This window comes from Schistocerca serialis, chromosome 2 (assembly GCF_023864345.2).
Source record: "Schistocerca serialis cubense isolate TAMUIC-IGC-003099 chromosome 2, iqSchSeri2.2, whole genome shotgun sequence".
Classification (NCBI taxonomy): domain Eukaryota; kingdom Metazoa; phylum Arthropoda; class Insecta; order Orthoptera; family Acrididae; genus Schistocerca; species Schistocerca serialis.
In genome coordinates this window covers 687,282,700-687,303,346 of record NC_064639.1, presented here as the reverse complement: position 1 = coordinate 687,303,346, position 20,647 = coordinate 687,282,700, and the positions used below count along the sequence as shown (strand labels likewise).

Here is a 20,647-nt window from a genome sequence, read left to right as displayed (position 1 = left end):
TACTGCCCCTGCAACAGCGGACCATCTGCTCCATCTGCTGATCACATCAGTGCAATGCTAGTGTTCTTATGGTACCTGCTAATTTTCTTATTGTGTTAGCTGCTGCCACAGCTTCAAGAACAATGAATCAATGAATACACACAATTAAGTGCATGCTGCCTCTTTGTTAGATTCCTATAATTAGGGAACATACAGCACTTGAAAAATATTTTTTATTGTTATGATCAGCCAGTTTGACAGAGCACCTCTCATTACCATTAGATGATGAAGTTGAATGTCAATAGATGGGGAATTTATCTTTTCAAAACCTCATCTTTTACTTTTTAGAATATTATGAATAATTTTTGTTGTTGTTAAAGGACAGAAAATGGACTCAGTATGCTTCTCATTGAAGGTAATGCATGACTGGTGTAAGAAGACATGAATGATATGCCCACTGAACTGTTCTTAATGGCTGAAGAATGAAGAAACTCTGCAGTCATGCTTCCAGCCATCAGGACACTGCAAAAAGAAAACAGTAAGAGTTATATTCTGCAGAAATACATATTACATGCTACTAAGACTGCAGATTTAAAGCTGTGAGAGAAAACAATTCATTATGTTCTATAAATGTAATAGGCATGTCTAATTATTTTAACAAAAACTCTCTTCTGTTTTTGACACTCATATTGATATCAGAACTCTTTAAAAAGGGTGTTGAGGGGCTTTACACTTTTGCTAAATGAAACAGTTCACAGGCAATAAACACTGTTTCGATAATACACTGTTCCACGACTGATATGTTATTGTATGGTGAAGTATCATGGGCTGTGAAAAACCGTCTAGTATCTAAAGAGATTGTCATAAAAGCTTTCCATACATGCTCTGCTAGTAATCAAATGCACGTGATTATCAATTAGAGTCTGTAAATTATGCTCTATGTGTGAAATAAGAGGATGTCTGTTGGTGCTGATGTACTGTATAAAGTTGGCACTATAACAAGAATATTACAACTAGCGAAGCAATTATCAAACAGTGCATCAAAGTATTTCCTAACATCATGCATAATATGTGCTTCATCACTGAGATGACACCAGCCTCAGAATTTTTAATCTCACTTCATTTCAAATGTGTCAGAGTACATGTTAAAAAATCATTCTACAAACAGTTTTATTTAATGTCTTAGGAAATGCAGTTAGTGGAAATAAGCCTTTGAGAACCATAGATATCGTGTATTGACCCTCAACAGAAACTTTTATGGACAGCCTCTAAAAGTTAGCGATACAATTCCAAACCTGCTTCTACTGGCCAGTTATGGTACCTCTGCATCACTGCACTGGCTTTCGTAAAAAGTACTGCAACTCCCAATTTACACAGTTCATGGATGATTGGCAATAGATAAGTAGCAATCCTCATGTCTTAATGCATGGAATACTGTCTTTTCTTAGTTCAGTGACTAGACTACTGAAGAATATCTCAACACAAACCACAAACATTATCATACGTTGTAGAATATGCAGGTGTGTGGTTTGCATATGCAAATGACTCAATGTTATGTTAAGTGTGCATACAGAAATTTAAACTCTTGAAATCATTGATAATACCATGTGGTTGCAGTGGCTCTCTTAAAATATCTATGCATTCTTAATAAAAATGATTCATTTTGATATGATGTTAGTTAATGAGGCAAGACGCAGTACCAGTCTTTCTTTATTATGTAAGTGGTGTTTCACATATGGATACAGACGCCTTCAGCACAGGAAAATGAGTGAAAAGATTGCTAGAATTTTACTGCCATAACAATTTCACACATGCCTGAAAGTAAATAGGGTGTAATACAAAATGAAAACATCAATGAAACATCCTGTTTTCCATACTGTGAATATTTATTTTGATAGTATGGTAGGAGAGCTAATAAATTTACAAGTGCCTCAAAGTGTTATGCAGATAAAATAACTCATATGAGGAACAGAAAAAAATGCAAAGAAGTATAAACATGGAAAGCTCATCAAAAGTGTGGATAAAACTACAATAATTCAGTTCTCATTGCAGGTTTGATAATACTTAAGGAAATCCAGACTGGTCCTGCAGATATCAGCGCAGGTGAAACAAAAGATGCTACTCATGTACAAGGTGTGATTGGAAAGTCTTAAAAATGGATCTACTACTGCTTACTGGTTTGGCAGGCAGGTACACGGAGGGTGGGGAGTGAGTCATTGCCTTGTCCTTGAACGCCCTCTGACAGGAAACTGCATTTCCTTTATTCAGTTTGCTGTGGCAGCTGGTTGAGTGCGGGTCTGTTAGGGCTTGTTGGCGGATTCTGTCTGGGTGAAAATGGACGTAAAAATGGAGCAATGAGTTTGTGTGAAATTTTGTTTTAAAACCAGAAAATCAGCTTCTGATACTTATGAACTATTAAAAACGGCTTTTGGAGATAATTGTATGAGCCAGTCAAATGTTTTTGTCTGGTTCAACAGATTTAAAAATGGTCACGAATCATTTGAAGATGAAACACGGACTGGCTGTCCTTCCACCTCAAAAATGAATGAAAATGATGTGAAAGTTTGCAAATTAGTGCACTTTCATCGTAGACTTACAGTTAGGGAGACAACTGATGAACTTAATTTAAGTTTCTATGCAGTTCAGTCAATTTTAACTGAAAATCTGAACATGCATCGAGTGTCCACAAAATTCATTCCAAAAGTGCTGTCAAGTGACCAGAGACAATACCGACTTGAAGTGTGCCAAGAACTGATTAATCGTACTACAAATGACACAGCCAGCTGCTGTGGCCGAGCGGTTCTAGGCACTTCAGTCCAGAACCGCGTTGCTGCTACGGTCGCAGGTTCGAATCCTGCCTCGGGCATGGATGTGTGTGATGCCCTTAGGTTAGTTGGGTTTAAGTAGTTATAATATAGGGGACTGATGACCTCAGATGTTAAGTCCCATAGTGCTTAGAGCCATTTGAACCATTTTTTTATAAATGACACAGATTTGTTAAATAGGGTAATAACAGGTGACAAATCATGAGTATATAGATATGATTCTGAACCTAAAGTGCAGTCTTCGCAGTGGAAGACTCCAGGCTCACCATGACCAAAAAAAGCATGGCAAAGTCAGTCAAAGGTGAAGACAATGTTGGTGATTTTTTTCCATTCTACCAGTATTGTGGGTCATGAATTTACCCCTGGAGGACAGCCAATTAACCAGGAATACTAAAAACATGTCCTTTAGCGTTCGCACAAAAAAGTGTGGCAGAAAAGGCCTGCATTGTGGAAAGACAAGAGTTGGGTGCTACACTATGATAATGATCCAGCTCATCGTGCCTTCTCCATCATAGAGTTTTTGACCAAATTCAAAATTTCTGTGCTTCCACAACCACCATATTCCCCTGATCTGGCCCCTGCGGACTTCTACCTTTTCCCTAAACTGAAATTTTCACTGAAAGGGAAGTGATTTTACTTGATTGAAGACATCCAGGCAAATACAGAGAATGTCCTTAACACACTTCAGGAAAAAAATTCCAGGGATGTTTCCAAAAGTGGAAACACCTTTGGAGTCAGTGTGTTCAGTCAGAATGGGACTATTTTGAATGAGATGCATCACAGTAGCATGTAAGCACCACCATTGTATGATTACAAGCCCATTCTTAAAACTTTCCAATCACATATCATATAGGCAGCAATACAATGACTTGTTTTATTTATCACCTGGCATGAAATCAAGAAAATCAAATGCAAATAAAAATAAAATATCTGTAGACATAGATGAAGAGCCAGATTGTGAATTTGAAGACTGCACAGGATATATACATCCAGACTAAACTAACAAACAATATGTGCCTTTCAGCTCAGATAATTTTTGAGGGAATTATACCTATACCTATACCAAAGAAAGGGAATGAATAAAACATGAACTTAAAGGCTAGCATCTTTGCTGTCATCTTTCCAAAAATAAAAAATTAATCATGACTGCCAGACTAGAGAATTATCTTGAAAAATACAATCTCCTCAAAATACCACAGTTTGGTTTCCAAAGTAGTGTGTTTTACAAGATTGGTATATGATGGACTATGTAAGTATAACCAGCATCTCCTCCAAAACCACTTGATTAATATCAACAAAATTGGGTATACACACACACACACACACACACACACACACACACACACACACACACACACACACATTGGTACATGAACAGATCAGTCCCTGCTATGTAGGCTACTCTGTACAACAGGTGTACTGTGTGGGAATAGTATCAACCCGCCTTGTTGACCTGCTGTGCAGGGCAGCCTACATGTGTGGGATATGAAAAGCAAAGAGAATAGTCAAAGAGAGTGGGGAAGGAGGAGACAGTCAGATAGAGAGGGTAGGAGAGGATGGTCAGAGAGAGGAACATGTTGTATGGATAGTATCAACATTTCTTGCAGGTGTTACATGCGCAGTTGGACAGTTCTGATTGTGAGCCATGAGAGAGGGGCAAGGATACGCATAGCTAGACAGAATAAGGTGAACAGAGGAAGGGAGGAGGAGACGGACTTGAGAAAAGGGAAATAGGCGATGAAAAGAGAGAGGGGGAGGAGGGGATGGACAGAGAGAGGGGAAGAGGAGATGGACAGAGAAAGAGAGGCAGAAGGGAGAGAGTGTGGAGAAGGATGAGATGGACAGAGAGAGGGGGACAAAGGTGTTGATATGTGGAAGGGAAGGAAAGTGTGGTCATAGAGAGGGGGAGGAAGAGATGAACAAAGAGAGGGGAGAGACGGAGAGACAGAGAGAGTGGGGAGGGATAGATGAACAGACAGAGAAGGAAGGATGAAGTGGTCAGAGAGACCAGGGGTGGGGGGAAGGGCAAGAAAAGGAGGATACAGAGAATGCGTAGGAAGAGATGTGTGCAACATATACACTGAACACATTTTTGAATAAAGCTGTGGAGGAAAAGACCAATCCATACAACTATGTAAAAACAAAAAACGTTATAGAAGACGCCGACCTAACAGGAAAAATGCTGCTTAGCAATGACTTTATATTTTGTGTAAGTGGTGCAAATGATATGGGAAGAAATGAAGCTGATATCTGCATTGAAGCACTGAAGAACTTCCTTGACAAAAATAAGCAGAAAAATACAATTGTCACTACTGTTCCGCATCGGCACGATTTGATCTACAACTCGTGCGTAAACAAGGAAATACGAAAAACCAATATTAGAATTAAGGCACTATGTTCAAACTAAGGAAATTGTTCTATTCTAGATATAGGAAAGTTGGATAGAGGTCAACACACATTCCACAGATTGCACTTAAATTATGCAGGTAAACGCTATTTGTGTGAAAAATTAAATTTAATCATAAAAGAAAGAATCGAATTGAAAAACTTAATATATAAAAACAGTTTGTTCACAACTGAAAGAAGTCCGACAGAAACTTTTTTAGTCCAACTCAGCCTTCACCATACATACGCGAAGGTGAAGTACTTGACAACATCGCAAATCACAGTAAAATCAAAATAATATCGCAAAATGTCCAATATATTACCAATAAAATTGAACAAATTGACGAATTTCTAAGTGTTAGTAGCCCTCATATTTATCTTGTGAATGAACTACGGTGCAAAACTGAAGAATTATGCAGCATTAATTTAAATAATTATAAAATTGTCAGTGTCTATTGTAGGGAACAACATAAAGGTGGTGGTGCTGGTATTTATGTCAAAAATAATGTCCAGTGTGAAAAAATTGATTGGATGGATAAACTTGCATGTGAGATGGTCTTTGAAATAGCTGCCACAAGAATAAAGCTCAGATACAGCAGTTTAATAGTAGCTAGCCTGTACAGATCCCCTAACAGTAACATGGAAGAATTCTTTTGCCATTTAGAGGAACTTATTGATAAACTCTCACCTCATAAAAAACAGACTATAATAGTAGGGGATGTGAACATTGACTCCTTAACTAATAGTGTAAGTTACCTTAGATATATTGATATATTACAGTCCTATAATTACAACCATGTGAATTCAACACCAACAAGAATTACAGGTGACTCTTAGACATGTATTGACCATGTTATTACAAACTTAAGTAAGGAGGACCTTGTAGTTGTAACTGTTGAGAACCACATTTCAGATCATAGTGCATTAGTCCTAGAGCTTCACACTGACAAAGAAATAGTATCTCATAAGAAACAATTTACTTATAAAAGAAAGCTTGACTATATTACATTAAAGGAAAAACTGGCACACATAAACTGGTATCAGGTAGGCCTATATGCAACAGAAGACATTAATGGAAAGTGGGAAATATTTTATACAACATTGACCCATTGTGTAAATCAAGTATGCCCAAGGGTCAAAATACTAAAGAAAACTGACAGTTCCAGGAATCTTGAACTCCCCCCTAATGTGATGAAATTAAAGAATGACATGAATGATCTATATATTCTTTTTAAAGACACTAAACTGCAGTACTTTCAGTCTAAATACAAAGCCTGTAGAAAAACTTATAGGGAAGCACTTAAGACATTAAAGGCACAGAAGTATGCTGAACAGATGAGTCAGTCCTGTAATGTTAGCAAAATAGTGTGGAATATAGTAAAGAAGTAAAGTGGGGGGAATGACAAGGCATTGTGTAACAACATAATAATAAGGGGCAATGAAAAATTGGTTAGTGACCCAAAAGAAGTATGCGAGAGATTCATAGATCAATTTAGTAAGATGAGTAAGGAGGATGTGATCAACCCACCGCAGGTGCTAAATCCCAGTAATGTCAGTAATTTGTTCTTCCTGAGGTGTGTTACAGAACAGGAAATCCTGAGAACCATTTCCAACTTAAAAGCAAGTACATCCAGTGGCTGGGATGACATCTCAGCCAAATTTCTGAAAGAATGCAGTAATGAGTTAATAAAGCCACTGCAACATTTAATAAACAGCTCTTTCAGACAGGGGTCATTTCCTGACTTGTTAAAAGTCACTGAAATAAGACCACTGCATAAAAAGGGGAAAACTACTGATGTACAAAATTATAGGCCTATTTAATTGATATCAGAACTTAGTAAATTTTTGGAAAGGCTATTTCTTGATCAAATGGAATCATTTTTCTCTAAGAACAATATATTAAAAAGTTCTCAACACGATTTCAGGAAGGGCAAGTCTACAATAACAGCCATAGCCACATTTATTCAAGCAGTATTGAATAAACTTGATGATGGAAACAAAGTTATTGGCACCTTTCTAGACCTATCTAAGGCTTTTGATACTGTAAATCACTCCATTCTTCTATATAAGTTAGAAACTTATGGAGTCAGAGGAGTGGCATTAGATTTGTTAGGATCATACCTTGCTGACAGGAGACAATGTGTTAAGTTGTATCATACAACCGGGGGACTTATACAAACAGTAAAATCATCTTATAAAATTCTGAACTGTGGAGTCCCTCAGGGAAGTATTATTGGGCCTTTTCTGCTCATTGTGTACATCAATGATATAATAATTCCAAAAATTGCAGACCTTGTAAATTATGCTGATGACACCTCCTTCATAAGCTAGGGCCCTACAAAACAGATAGCAGTGCAAAATAATATGAAGAACACTAGCCTCATCACAGAATACATGACTAAAAATTAATGGGCATTAACTAAGGAAAAGACAATTCTAATGGAGTTTATGCTAAATTACAAATCAAGACAAGTGGATACTGAGCCAAGGGTATCAATTGAAACAATTGATAAACATAAATTCCTGGGTATTATAGTTGCTGAACATCTTACATGGAAGGAGCACATCAGCTACATGTGTAAAAAAATCTCGTGTAATACCTACCTGCAAAACCGCCTTTCTAGCATAATAGCGTCACCAATCTTAAGACAAATCTATTTTGGTATTATACACTCCCACCTACAATACGGTATTGAGATATGGGGCGGGGCACCAATGGTATACATGGATAGGGCTTTTAGAGCCCAGAAGAGAGCAATTAGGATAATAGCGAATATTAGTAAACATCAATCCTGTAGAGAATACTTCATTAAGTATAATATTCTAACAGTGTATTCATTATATGTTCTAAGGACTATACTATTTGTAAAAGAAAATATGGAGCACAGTATAATAAATAGTGATATCCATAGTTATAATACAAGGAAGAAAGAGGATTACCACATAAAATTCAGAAATAAAAAAGCAACCGATCATAATCCATTTTCTGCTGGAAGATTTTTTTACAACAGACTGCCAAATACCATAAAAAGGTTAAAAGGAAACATATTTAAAATAAAATTAAAGCAGCTGTTAATTGCTAAATGTTTGTACTCCATCAAGGATTTTTAATGTTGTATGTACTGTATTTCTACTACTAAACTATTATTATTGTTCATGTATGTACTGACTGACTATGTCCACGACTGTAAAAGTTATTATGGACAAATAAACCATTATTATTATGATATAATAAAGCAGACTGTACGTACGAATGCTCATGATCTGCCCCTCTCCCCTATTCAGTGTTATTAATTAACTTTACATTTCCATCTGGGATATTTCTGCAACACGATTCTATTACATTCGTTTTACTTTTGTGAAACATGTAAATCAATATATAATGCCACTTTTAAAAGTGTGAAATATTTTATTCATTTGCTATGCTCCGACATAGGCTTACCCAAATGAAAAGAAATTTTTACAATGAAAAAATATTTTAAACAAGGCTTTGTTAGGCTTCTAACAATGGCCACAGTTAGACAAACATGATATATTTGAAACATTCATTTAAAATAACTTAAATAGGATTATGTTTTGACATTATGAAACAACCAATTTTGGATCTAAGACAGTTGCAAGATTTGAAACATCATTCAGCATTGATGGTGGTTTATATTATTTTGTGAATAATAAATATTATGAAAACAGTAGATGATAACATAAACCACAAACATTGTCATGCGATCACAAGAAGAATCAAATGATTTGCTGCATATTTTAATATTTTTTCTCGATAAATATGACAATGATCTTTGCTACAAATGCATTTAATATTTATTTACTTTTTATCTATCAATATAGTACACACTTACCTTATCTTTGTTGCATACATGTTTTTCAAACACATTAGCTGTTTTTGAAATTTGGTGCTCGTTTCTCAACAAAAGCTGTCATTCCTTCCTTGCGGTCATTCTACAACAAAGAATATGCATCTGTATTTGGTATTCAAATATAAGTGATCTGTGATCTATTATTTAAAGTTCAAAATCAATACTAATTACATTTCAATGAGTCATAACAACAGATTTAAGTTTACTTACTTAATGCTGAAATAAAATATGTAATTTCATGAAGATAGAAAATAATTTGAACAGTTACTTGTCCTGAACCATGAGTACACAAGAAAATTTGAAATTTATGAAGTTATCTTTACAGCTTAAACTGAGAGAAAACATTAAAGACAAAACTACTTATGAAAAATAAATTGTTTATTAGAAGGAAAGCATGGTTTGTTGCTCTTTTTGTCCTCAGTGGTACACACCTAAACAGCTGCAAAAATTATCAATCCATAACAAATGAAGTAAAGTCACCTCTTATTAATTACAACTGCTGTTTTAAAATTTCAAAATAAGCAGACAGAAAATAGGTGTGGACATTTCTTTCCCACTAGTATTTGAATATTCCTATAGACATTTTACTAGTGGTTAGCTTTGACCTTGGTAGCTATGTATAAATAAGGAGAAGCCATTAGTGTAAATTTTTCTCCCAGATTGATAATTGCAGCCTCTGGCTCCATGTTAAGAATGCTAGAAGAGGTATGTAGATGAAATGTGCCTACATATCATAATAGTTTTTTATTTCATTGTGTTAAACACTGTTAGCATTGTGAAAAGCGATTCCAATCAAATTCTAGTACCATAATTGTTGCTTTTTTTATGTTAGGTGTACAGTAATCTCTGAGTGACAGTGCCCCCTTGAAAATACATTCATATCTGAATTCACAATGTATCTCTCTGTATTAGAGGAATATCAGTTTCTGAACTGTTTATTTGTTATTGCAGACACCCATGCCTTAGAATGATTTTGCTGCACTTTGCAGAATAATTTTAAGATTTTTCTTCCTTGTCTATTTGTCTCGGGGTTTCACAAACTAATCTGGTATACCCATTTAACATTAAAAAGTTTTTATTATCTTTTGGGTTTGATTTACTGCTTTATATGCAAGTATGCAAATTTGAATTAGTAACATTTCATCAATGATTTTGGTAATTTTTTTAGCATGTCCTCTGGTGTACATTTATTGTTTCCAGACCACCTCTTGCTTCTGCTATTGACTGCATTAGTTTATTCCTCTGCTCTTTTTACTGCTGGTGTATATTTATTAATTCATTTTAGTCCAATATTAGGTTTAGCTTGGAGCAGCCATGACTCTACATATTTGTTTTGTTTAAACTGAGTGAGAAGAGGCTCTGCCATCCTGATGAAGTGTAAAAGTTGTCCATACAAGCATGAATGACCTAGATGAAGTAATTAAAAGACTCATTTGGAATAAACCTCTTTCGCATTCACTGGAAGACATGGCAATTGTGCAAAAGTTGTGGACTACTTCCTAATTTTGGCTTCATCAAATGTCCAATACTTTCTCACCAATATTTGCAATTTAAACTCTGGTGCATTCAAGCAAATCAATGCCATATCCTTGAGCAGATGCTTTCCAACAGCTTATTTCAGATTTTTATAAAAATCATGATGAACTAAGTACAGGACAGTGACTTTCATTTTTATGAAGCTCATTTCTTTTGAATTTCATTGTCTCCTTACTTGGACGGGAGATACTGTATTGTGGGCCAGAGTTGTCAGTTCTTCCTTCAAAAATTTAGGTTGTATACATTGTCCCTCTGTGTGCTTTGCACAAATCAGTATTTCTCTTTTGTAGACTAGGTCATCCAGGTAAATGAACATTGTGTTGAACAGCTCGTGGAAGGCTGCACTACAATAGTGATTCATGATACATACAAGTTAGTAGTACTAGAAGGCCAAGAGTAGCAGCAATTACTTCTACAGCATACAATGAATTTACTAGTGACCAATCAAATACAGACACATTAGATTTATAATGTGGATACAGCATATGCTACCAGCAGACAATAATTTCAAACATTCAGTGCCACAATATTTGAGTAAAAATAATTTCCATGTAGGCTATGCATCTCTGACTAGAGTTCATAATAGAGTTTTATATTCTGGTGATACAGTATATAAAGGTTGTTGGCAGCCATCATGCATGAAACTGGAAATCCCCTGATATTAAAAAAAATAAAGCACATATACTCTCATTTCATAGTCGACAAACAGACTTCTCCCCTTATTACAACAGCATAAGTCGAAAATTTATCCGCTATATTCTCTGTGTTTTTTCTGAAACATTCTGCAACTCCAGCTTCTTTTGAAGTGTGTTGTCCATATAAGTGTTCAATTACAATGTTTGATCCACCTTTAATTTCTGCCATGAGTCTGGCTATTTCAAATACAGAGTCTGCAATAACCTAACTTGACGTTATTGTGTCCTTTACAGCAATAAATACATCATAGCCATTGTATCTAGCTAACCTTCCTATATATATATTCCAGTCTGAATTTAAGATTTTGCTACTATTCACTTCCAACTTGGCCAACTTTTAGTTTAGTACAAATGGTCTCTGCTAATTTACTTTTTTACCTACTTACATCTTGTAATTTGTCATCTAGTCTCTTAGATATTCCCTTAACCTACATAAAATCCATGTGGATGGTACACATACCCAATTTCATCAAAAGTACCTGGGCACCTGCTAGTGGACTTTAATATGGAGTGTAACGCCCCCCCTCCCTCCCCCCCCCCCCCCTCCCTCCCCCCCTGCCCTTCTTCTAGCTTGAACTCTGCTGGGATATATCAATATCTTTGGAGGTTAGTATTAGTTTAGGAGCAGGCCGGAATATACATGGTGAATTGACAGCTGTGAAAGGCCAGCACAGTTGGCAGAAATTTCAAGTTTGGCTGTGCAGGCCAAATAAAGGCAATTGGAGTTGGATTAGAGGTATGCTGTGAGAGTAAACAGCTGACCTGTCATGTGACTATTAGTGCAAGACTGTGGCAGTGGATGTCTGTATGTTTGGTTGAGCATTACTGAGGTAGCAACTGAGACTGGGAACTAAACTGTGTCCTGTAGCTCTCAAATTTGAATTAAGATCTGCTGACTGAATGTGCTAGGGATTCATTCATGACTGTACTTACTGGTGAATGACAGACATGGAGTTTTAGTCACTCTTTAATGATTAACCATTGTGTTCACCAGGTACATTATTGTGTACATTGAATACAGAGGGTGCATAGCCCTTAATGTTGTTGCAATACGATTTTGCTTTCATAATAGGCTCATAATTGTAGTGAGTGGTTAGAGTGTGTGCACATGTGTATGGTGATTACATCAATTTCGACAGTCAATTTCCAGTTGTTTTGCATTGTTTCTTTCACGTGTGTAATTCATCTCATGAGTTTCATGCAGTTATGGCAATAATTTCTGAACCTCCAGAACCTTAACTGGCACAACTTATGCTTGGACCGCATTTTCTGTGGAGATCTCGAATGAGTAGTTTGGCTGATTGTACATTTGCAGCTATTTATGTGTTGTGGCTACCGCTAGCTCAAAAGGTGAATGTTTTTGTAGCATTTACTATTAGTTAATCTTGTATGTTTAGGGTGGTCCTTAGGTAGGTTTTGAAATAAATTACTAGCTTATTTATGTGACTAAACCATTTTATCTCCAGCAGCTGTATTTTCATATGCAGGCACTGTACTAATATTATTATTAAATGTGTTTGCTGTTAATGCCATTAACTACTTATATTGACGCAACTTTTCCTTCACTTAACTTGTTCACGTGCTATTGTACCCCTTTAATTTCAAAGATTAAGGACTTTCTTAATATTCTGTTGGTGTTGTTATCAACTGAAATCTTACTTACTGTGTCATTAGCAGTAATTTATTACCTTGTGGCTGTAACTGATTCTGTGGTTGCTTACGATATTGGGTCGCTTACTTTTTTTCAAACTTAGAGCTGGCAGTTGGCCGTTACTCTGAGTAAGGGGTTACATGACTGAAAATTACCACTAATATCTCTCTGCTTGAAGTAACCAATGTTATGATGCTCATTTAGTTGGTGCCTCCAAAAATTAAAACTCTGAATTGTTCCCATTAAATAGTGTAAATAGATATAAATTTTTGACTGATTGTTTACTTCCTTATATTAGCAGCTGTTAGGCCATTATTGTTACATGGCTATGGCACTCACTATTTGAAGTTACTTGCATCACATTTAAACCTCAGTCCTATTTAGGTTTACATTACATAAGTAAATTTAAGATTTGTTCTAAAGATGGCTATTTGTCCTGAAAGTTCTTTCTTCCAGTTCTGAAATGAGCCACTGGCCATTAAGCAATTAACCATTACTTGTGAGATTTTTCTATAACTTGACTATCTAGTAATTGAATTACTTTTTTATTTTATTACTCTGATACCTTTGATACAGTTTGGGGGCCCATAGTAGCAGTGGTGTGGCTGCATTATGCTGACTTGCTTTTCATATTAGCTAGTTTTAAATTTTCCATCTGTATCATTTTTGGTCAAGTGTACTTTAATTAATGTTTTAATAAAGGGTGTTAAATTATTTTTTGGATTTAATGTGTTAAATACCCTACCTTTAATCTCACCTGCTTCATACCAGAACTTTCAATGAGGTGTCTGAGTGTCTGTGGAGGAATAGCAGACCGTTTTTCCTCAAGAGCCAAAACCAGATAAGGTAGTGTTAGTGGATGCTGGGATCTGTAGTATGGTCAGCATTTTAACTCAACTCCAAAGGTGTTCCATTTGGTCAAGGTCGGAACTCTTGACAGACCACTCCATTTCAAGAATGTTATTTTTCACACATCATTACTTCACAAATACTGCTTTATATTAGGCTGTATTGTAATGTTTATGCAGTCATTGTCTCCATACTGTTTCTCTATTGAATACAGTACTCAATGCTGTAAAATGTTTTCTTATGTTTTTCCATTTAGTATTTTCTGAAGGGACCACATCTTAACCATGAAAAAGTTTCGAGAACTGGCTTTAAATAATGACTCGAGGAATATGCAACAACCCCACACATATCACTTACATAGGGATCATGAGGATGAGAGTAGAGTAATTATTGCATGCACAGAGGCATTCAAACAATCATTATTCCCATGGTCCATATGGGACTGGAACAGGAGGAAACCCTAATAACTAGTATAATGGGACATACTCTCTGGTATGCACCTCACAGTGGTTTGCAAAGCATAGGTGTAGATGAAAAATGTCCCCGTACTGTAACATCACCTCCTTGTGCTTCACTGTTGGCACTACACATGATAGCAGGTAATGATCTTGAGGCATTCATCAAACCCAAACGCTTTCATCAAATTTCTCAAGGGTATAGCATGATTAATTGCTTCAAATCAGTTATTTTCTGTCATCCATTGCCCAGTGATGTCATTCTTTACACCGTTTCAAGTGCTGCTTAGCACTTACAGAAATGTGTAGCTTATGAGGGCCTACTTGATCATTGTACCTCATTCTTTTTAAGTCTCTATGTATGGTCACTGTGTTAGCTGGGCTGCTGCTAGCACTATGAAACTCACAAGTGATTCCTTTCACTGATTTCACATGTTTTGTTGCAAAACCTCCCACAATGCTCAATGGTCCTTGTTCTTCAGTACATGATGTCTGCCTTGTCTTGCTTTAGCTTTGGTTGTTCCTTCATGTTTCATTTCACAGTCACAGCCGACTTGGGCAACTTTAAATTGTTAAAATGTCCCTTATGGATTTGTTACTCAGATGACTTCCATTGTCTAGTCCACATTCAAAGTCACTTAGCTCTCCTCTCTGACTCATTCAGCTGTTACTGCATCTCTAAAGACAACACAATGCTCACTGCCTCCTTTTATAGTGGTGGATACACCTCTCATGTTATCTAGAGGTCAATTCTGCATTAAATATGGATGTCTAGATACTTCTGATCAGATAGCATATTCTGATATATGAATAGCCATTTATTTTCTATTATATACTCCCAAACTACTGAATGGTGCACTACAATTCTCTGTCCAACCACAGAGGTCAAGAAAGCCATATACGAGGTGCGACAATAAAGTAATGAGACTGATTTTCTTTGCAATATGTGGCAACCCTGCAGGCTTGTGTAGGCACAATATCTTTGATCTTTGTCTATAAGCTGCTTCTAGTCCAAGCGGCACATCGATGCAACTGCTCATTTGTGAGCTGTGCTGCAATAAGTTAACATGTGTTTGTGTCTCTCGTCATGGAAATGGGACCGCATAATACTGCACAACGGAATGTCATTACTTTTTGCATTAAACTGGGTGAAAACGCGACGACAACTTATGGTAAGCTTCAGACAGCTTTTGGAGAGGAGGTTATGTCAAGAGGTCAAGTTTTTCATTGGCATAAAATGTTTAGTGAAGGCAGAATGAATGTTGAAGATGAAGACCGTAGTGGATGGCCATCAACCTCACAGACGGATGTCAGCTTGGCCAGGGTGCGTGAACTCACACGATCTGATCGAAGATTATCCATGAGAATAATTGCAGAAAAATTGAACATCAATTAAGAAACAGTTCATCTAATAATAACTGAAGATCTTGGTATGAGAAAGATTTGTGCAAAAATGGTCCCCAAAAATCTCACACCACAACAACGAGAAACACGGAAAAATGTGGCAGCCGATTTGTTAGAGCAAGTGGAAATCAATCCAAAATTGTTGAACCATGTTATCACTGGTGATGAAAGTTGGTTTTTTCAGTATGATCGAGGGACAAAATGCTGAAGTTCACCATGGTGCTCAAAGGGATCACCCAGACCAAAAAAAGTTCGCATGTCAAAGTCAAAAGTGAAATGCATGCTTGTGTGCTTCTTTGATTCCAAGGGAATTGTTCATAAAGAGCGGGTGTCTCCTGGACAAACAGTTAACCAATATTACTACAAAGAAATTTTAGAAAGACTTCGTAAAAGAATTCTTCATGTCTGTGCCAACATTGCTGATAGTTGGATTCTGCATCAAGATAATACGCCATCCCATACTGCTCTGTCAGTACAGCAATTTAACCTCAAAACAAATTTCAGTACTACCACAGCCACCTTATTCACCAGATATTGCTCCATATGACTTTTTTCTATTTCCAAGAGACGGCGGTCAAGGGACACCATTCTCAAACAACACAAGATGTCCAAAAAGCTGTGACGAGAGTCTTGGATGATATTACAGAAGATGAGTTCCAGAAATGTTACAATCAATGGCAGAAGCGCTGGAAAAAGTGTGAGCAATCAGAAGGGAACTACTTTGAAGGAGACAATACTAAACTTGACTAAAAAGGTAAGCAACGTTTTTTTTCGCATCAATCTCATTACTTTATTGTCGCACCTCGTATAAGTGCAGTGCCGAGTTGTGGTTTAAGTCTTCAATTTGGCACCAATTTACAGGACTGCAACTGGCTCTGGGTATGATGCTGCCTCAGAGATGCTGCCTCAGAGATGCTACCAAAACTGTGCAGCAACTTGTTGCTGAGGTGACAGTCATTTGAAAAGTTCCTACATTGCCTCCCACAATTATGAGGTCAAAGTGATCAGAAGTAGTGCATCAACAGATGCTATTGCCTCAGGGTTTCCAGGGAAGTCTAGAGGCACTAGAGATGTTCAGTTGTTGCAGCCCACTGCAGCAATCCAAAACTTGTTGACTGTGGACTATGCTGACTGATGATGAACAGGAGTGAATTCATCTTGTTTTTGCACAAAATATGCACATTCCCTGTCCATTTACTACTAGGCAAAACTATACAATAACCAGAAATATTGTACCAATGACTGCAGCCAGAGCCTAATACTGAAATTATGGTCTACTGAGAATCAGAACTATCCATGGCATCTGTTAAATAGGGGCGAGGGCCATACTACTAAATGCTTTCACGAAACAAAAGTGCATTAACCACTATTATTCTCCACATGGCCTGAAAACTAAATTCCCTATCACAGAACATGAAATAGCCTGCTCACATCTTCCAGATTTGATATTCATGAAAGGTTCTCTACAGAGAGAGCTATACTAATTCATATACTGAAATTATATGTGAGTGCAACTCAAACTTTCATAAAGTTTCTTTCACCTCATCCCATCTGCTAGATCATTCAAAGAATAGTTGTAGTCAGGACCAAAGTATGTGGCAATTTATAGTGCTAATGGTTGATATAATTTGTTGTGTGTAAATTTGTCTTACTTAATAAAGAGCAAGTTTCTCAAGTTTCCTAAAAGCAGATGACCATAATATCTCCCTTAATTAACTGAACTTACTGTTGCAAACGTTGCATGGAATGTCCTCTTTTCAAAGTGAAGGCCTTCCTGAAGAGTTGTTTCAAGAGCTGAAAAATATCAACATTTTTGTTTACTTGTTACATGTCTCCCTTAAAATTATTTTTAAACTCTATCCAGTTTCTGTTTAAATGAGAATGTATGTAAAGATAATTGATAAATAATGATTTTCATCAGTTACTATTTCAATATGATTACAACTGTGCCTAAATAATAGGAAACATTTCTGTATTCTGGTTTTATAAGATCTTCATATTTCATTTCTCATCATCAAATACTATTTTAATAATGGTCCATTTCATTTTAGTACATTATTATCACACTTCCCAGAAGTGTGTACTTACCAGTGTTTACTGCTTCTTTGCACAGAGACACAATCAAAGGTGAATGTGAAGAGATCTTCTCAGCTAATTTGATGGCTTCACTCATAAGCTGACTGGCAGGGAACACTTTGCTCACAAGTCCTGTAAAAAGTCTCACATTGTGTATTGTGTCCCTGATTCAGTATTTACTGAGCAGCTGTGCATGTCTCACTTAGGATAATAAATGCACAAAACTATTGAACATACAAATAATGGAAACTCTAGGTTGGAATGCCAACAATATTAGGAAAATGATAGATTGTTACTCACTTTAAAGATGACCCACTGAGTTGCAGACAGGCACAACAAAAAGACTGTTACACATTATAACTTTTGGCAAAAGCCTTCTTTAGCAGAGAAAACACATACACATCCACATAAGCAACCACACCTCACACACATGACCACTACCACTGGCACTCTGATGGGAAATACCGGTGAGAGGAGCTTGTGTTTGTGTTCATGTGTGCGTGAGGGGTGCTTGCTTGTGTGAATGTATGTTTGTTTTCTCTGCCGAAGAAGGCTTTGCTGAAACTTATAATATGTAATGGCCTTTTTGTTGTGCCTGTCTGCGACTGAATGTGTCAATGTGTCATCTTTCCTAATATTGTTAAACATAAACACAAGCTTAACAGTAATTATTCATATGAAAAACAGAAACAATTTTCACTCTATCCTTTACATTGTCAAAATGCAAGACATAGGAAAAATATGAAGAAATGGAACAGCTATTCTCTGTCAAAATCAGCACAACTCATGCAGTTATTTAATACATGCGGTGAGAAGGACAAGACCAATCTAAAGTCAGTGGACACCCGCTACATCATAAGCTGCAGAATTTCTTTAACGAACAAAGAAATTATCAGCTGAATCACAATTTTCAGGCATATAACTGTGGATGAAACTATTAAGGATCTTATATTTAAGACACGTGAATTCTGCATTGCAGTGGAATACCAAGTAAGATATTAAAACATCATGCAGGCTTAATTACTATACTAGTTGGTAAAATAAGCTGTACACCATAGTAATTTTCAGTATGATGTGAGCTTTTTGTATCAAATTTACTTAAACTTATATTTTTTAATCATACATTTGATGTATTACAATTGGTACATGTTGTATCATTAGATATGAGCCTTGACATTCTTATTCTGCTATGACATTTATATAGTGTGCTTTACAATTTAGTTCACATATAGAACATATTACAGGATAATAAATATGTGCTTTTTGCAGTGTATTAAGTTCTACTTTAAAGTTTATGACTAATTCCTTTACATGTAAATTTACATAAGTATATATTACATATCAAAACTAAATGACAGTTACTTTCATTTTCTTGCTTTGTGTCTATCTTCTTTTTGGATTTACCTTCCAATGATCAGAAAATTCATGTATGGAATAAAATGGATCTTTATGCAATATTTCTCTGACTGTGTGCTTGAAGGCTTTAATGCTCATTATTTGGCTGATATTGTTTGAAAGACAAATGAATAGGTCCATCCCCATATATGTTACACGTTCCTCATAACAACTTGTCCTAAGCTGAGTTGTTTTTAGTTTCCACCAGTTTCTTGTTTCATGTTGGTGCAGTTATTTATTTTTATTAAAATGACTAATGTTTTTCTTGGTGTATCCTAGTATTTTATAATGTTTGTTACTGGTAAAATATTTAAAAGCTTGAATTTTTGTCTGCATTTCTTCTGACATTTCTCATTGGTCATTATGCCAATAGACCTTTTCTGTATGGTAAGTACCTTCTTTGTATTTACTGAGCGTCCCCATGGTTATATTCCATATTACATAATGGATTAAAGAGTCAAAAGTAAAATATTTTGAGGACTTCAATATTAACAATTTTGGCTAACTCCATTAACATATAGTAGACTGAATTTATTTACTATTTCTGATATGGATGTGCTCTGTTCATGTTAATTTATCATAAAGTCAGAAACCTACAAATTTTTCCATGGTACTCATTCAGATTTGTTCTCATTGATTTTTATCATTTTGTTTATGAAGTCCATAATTTTTTAACTATCAGTTTATTATTTCTAAACTATTTATTTAGTCTACGTAAAAGTCTTTCAGCTTCATTGTGGCTCCTTCTAGATTGATCCCTTAGTTAAAGTGTTGGTGTCCTCTGCAAATAGGCTATATTCCTGTTGGATATCATGAGGTAAGTCATTAATATACAATATACTAAAAAATCTCTAGAACACTTCCTTGAAGCCTATTGTTAATGATCTTCCCCATGTCTGAGTAGTATTGCCTCTCACCCCATAGAATTTTAGCTTTTCTAGAAAAATTTTGTGATCATCTAAATCAAAAACTTTTGATAGGTCACTGAATACATCAATTGTTGATTCCTCCATGTCCCTGTAGTACACAGCCAACAAGGTATTGTGTTGCTGAAGCAATGGATTAACCTGTCTGTAATCTCTGTTGGCTTCTGAATAAGATAATTTGTGATGTAAAGAAGTTTCTTGATCCATAATACAGAATATGTTTGAAGATTTTTGACATTACTAGTATAATACTAACATGTCAGTAGTTTTCAGGTTCTATAGAATTGACTTTTTTGTGTAATGGTGGGAACTTAGCAATTTTTAAACTCTCAGGATACAGTCCATCTGTGTGAATTCATTAATTCTGTTGATCAATGGTTTAACAATAAATTTAGATGACAGTTGTATTTGAGATATGGTAGATGTTCTGAGTCTTGATGTTTTCTAATTAATCTATGATTCTGCTTACTTCTTCCTCACTTGCTGGAAATAGATATATGGATTTCTTAGTGGACGTGAAACATTTATATCATTTGTTCTTGAAATCTGAGATATACTTTGTTAAATATTTGCTTGCATTTACAAACTAACCATTAAAT

The 20,647-nt window shown here is 35.9% G+C and overlaps 1 protein-coding gene across 3 annotated transcripts in view; it reads right to left on the bottom strand.

The window, feature by feature from the left end:
- Positions 1 to 204: 204 nt before the first annotated feature.
- The window catches only part of LOC126455667 (probable enoyl-CoA hydratase, mitochondrial), a 55,585-nt gene continuing 35,142 nt past the window's right edge, over positions 205 to 20,647 (bottom strand). For 2 of the 3 annotated variants that reach the window (XM_050091436.1, XM_050091437.1), the window contains exons 5-8: positions 17,740 to 17,859; positions 17,378 to 17,445; positions 9,044 to 9,143; positions 205 to 501 (exon numbers count right to left, since the gene is read on the bottom strand). In XM_050091436.1, the coding sequence (XP_049947393.1) occupies positions 9,078 to 9,143; positions 17,378 to 17,445; positions 17,740 to 17,859 (254 nt within the window). In that variant the 3' untranslated portion in view covers positions 205 to 501; positions 9,044 to 9,077. The remainder of the gene's footprint in view (positions 502 to 9,043; positions 9,144 to 17,377; positions 17,446 to 17,739; positions 17,860 to 20,647) is intronic. The other variant, XM_050091434.1, reaches the window with a different exon arrangement.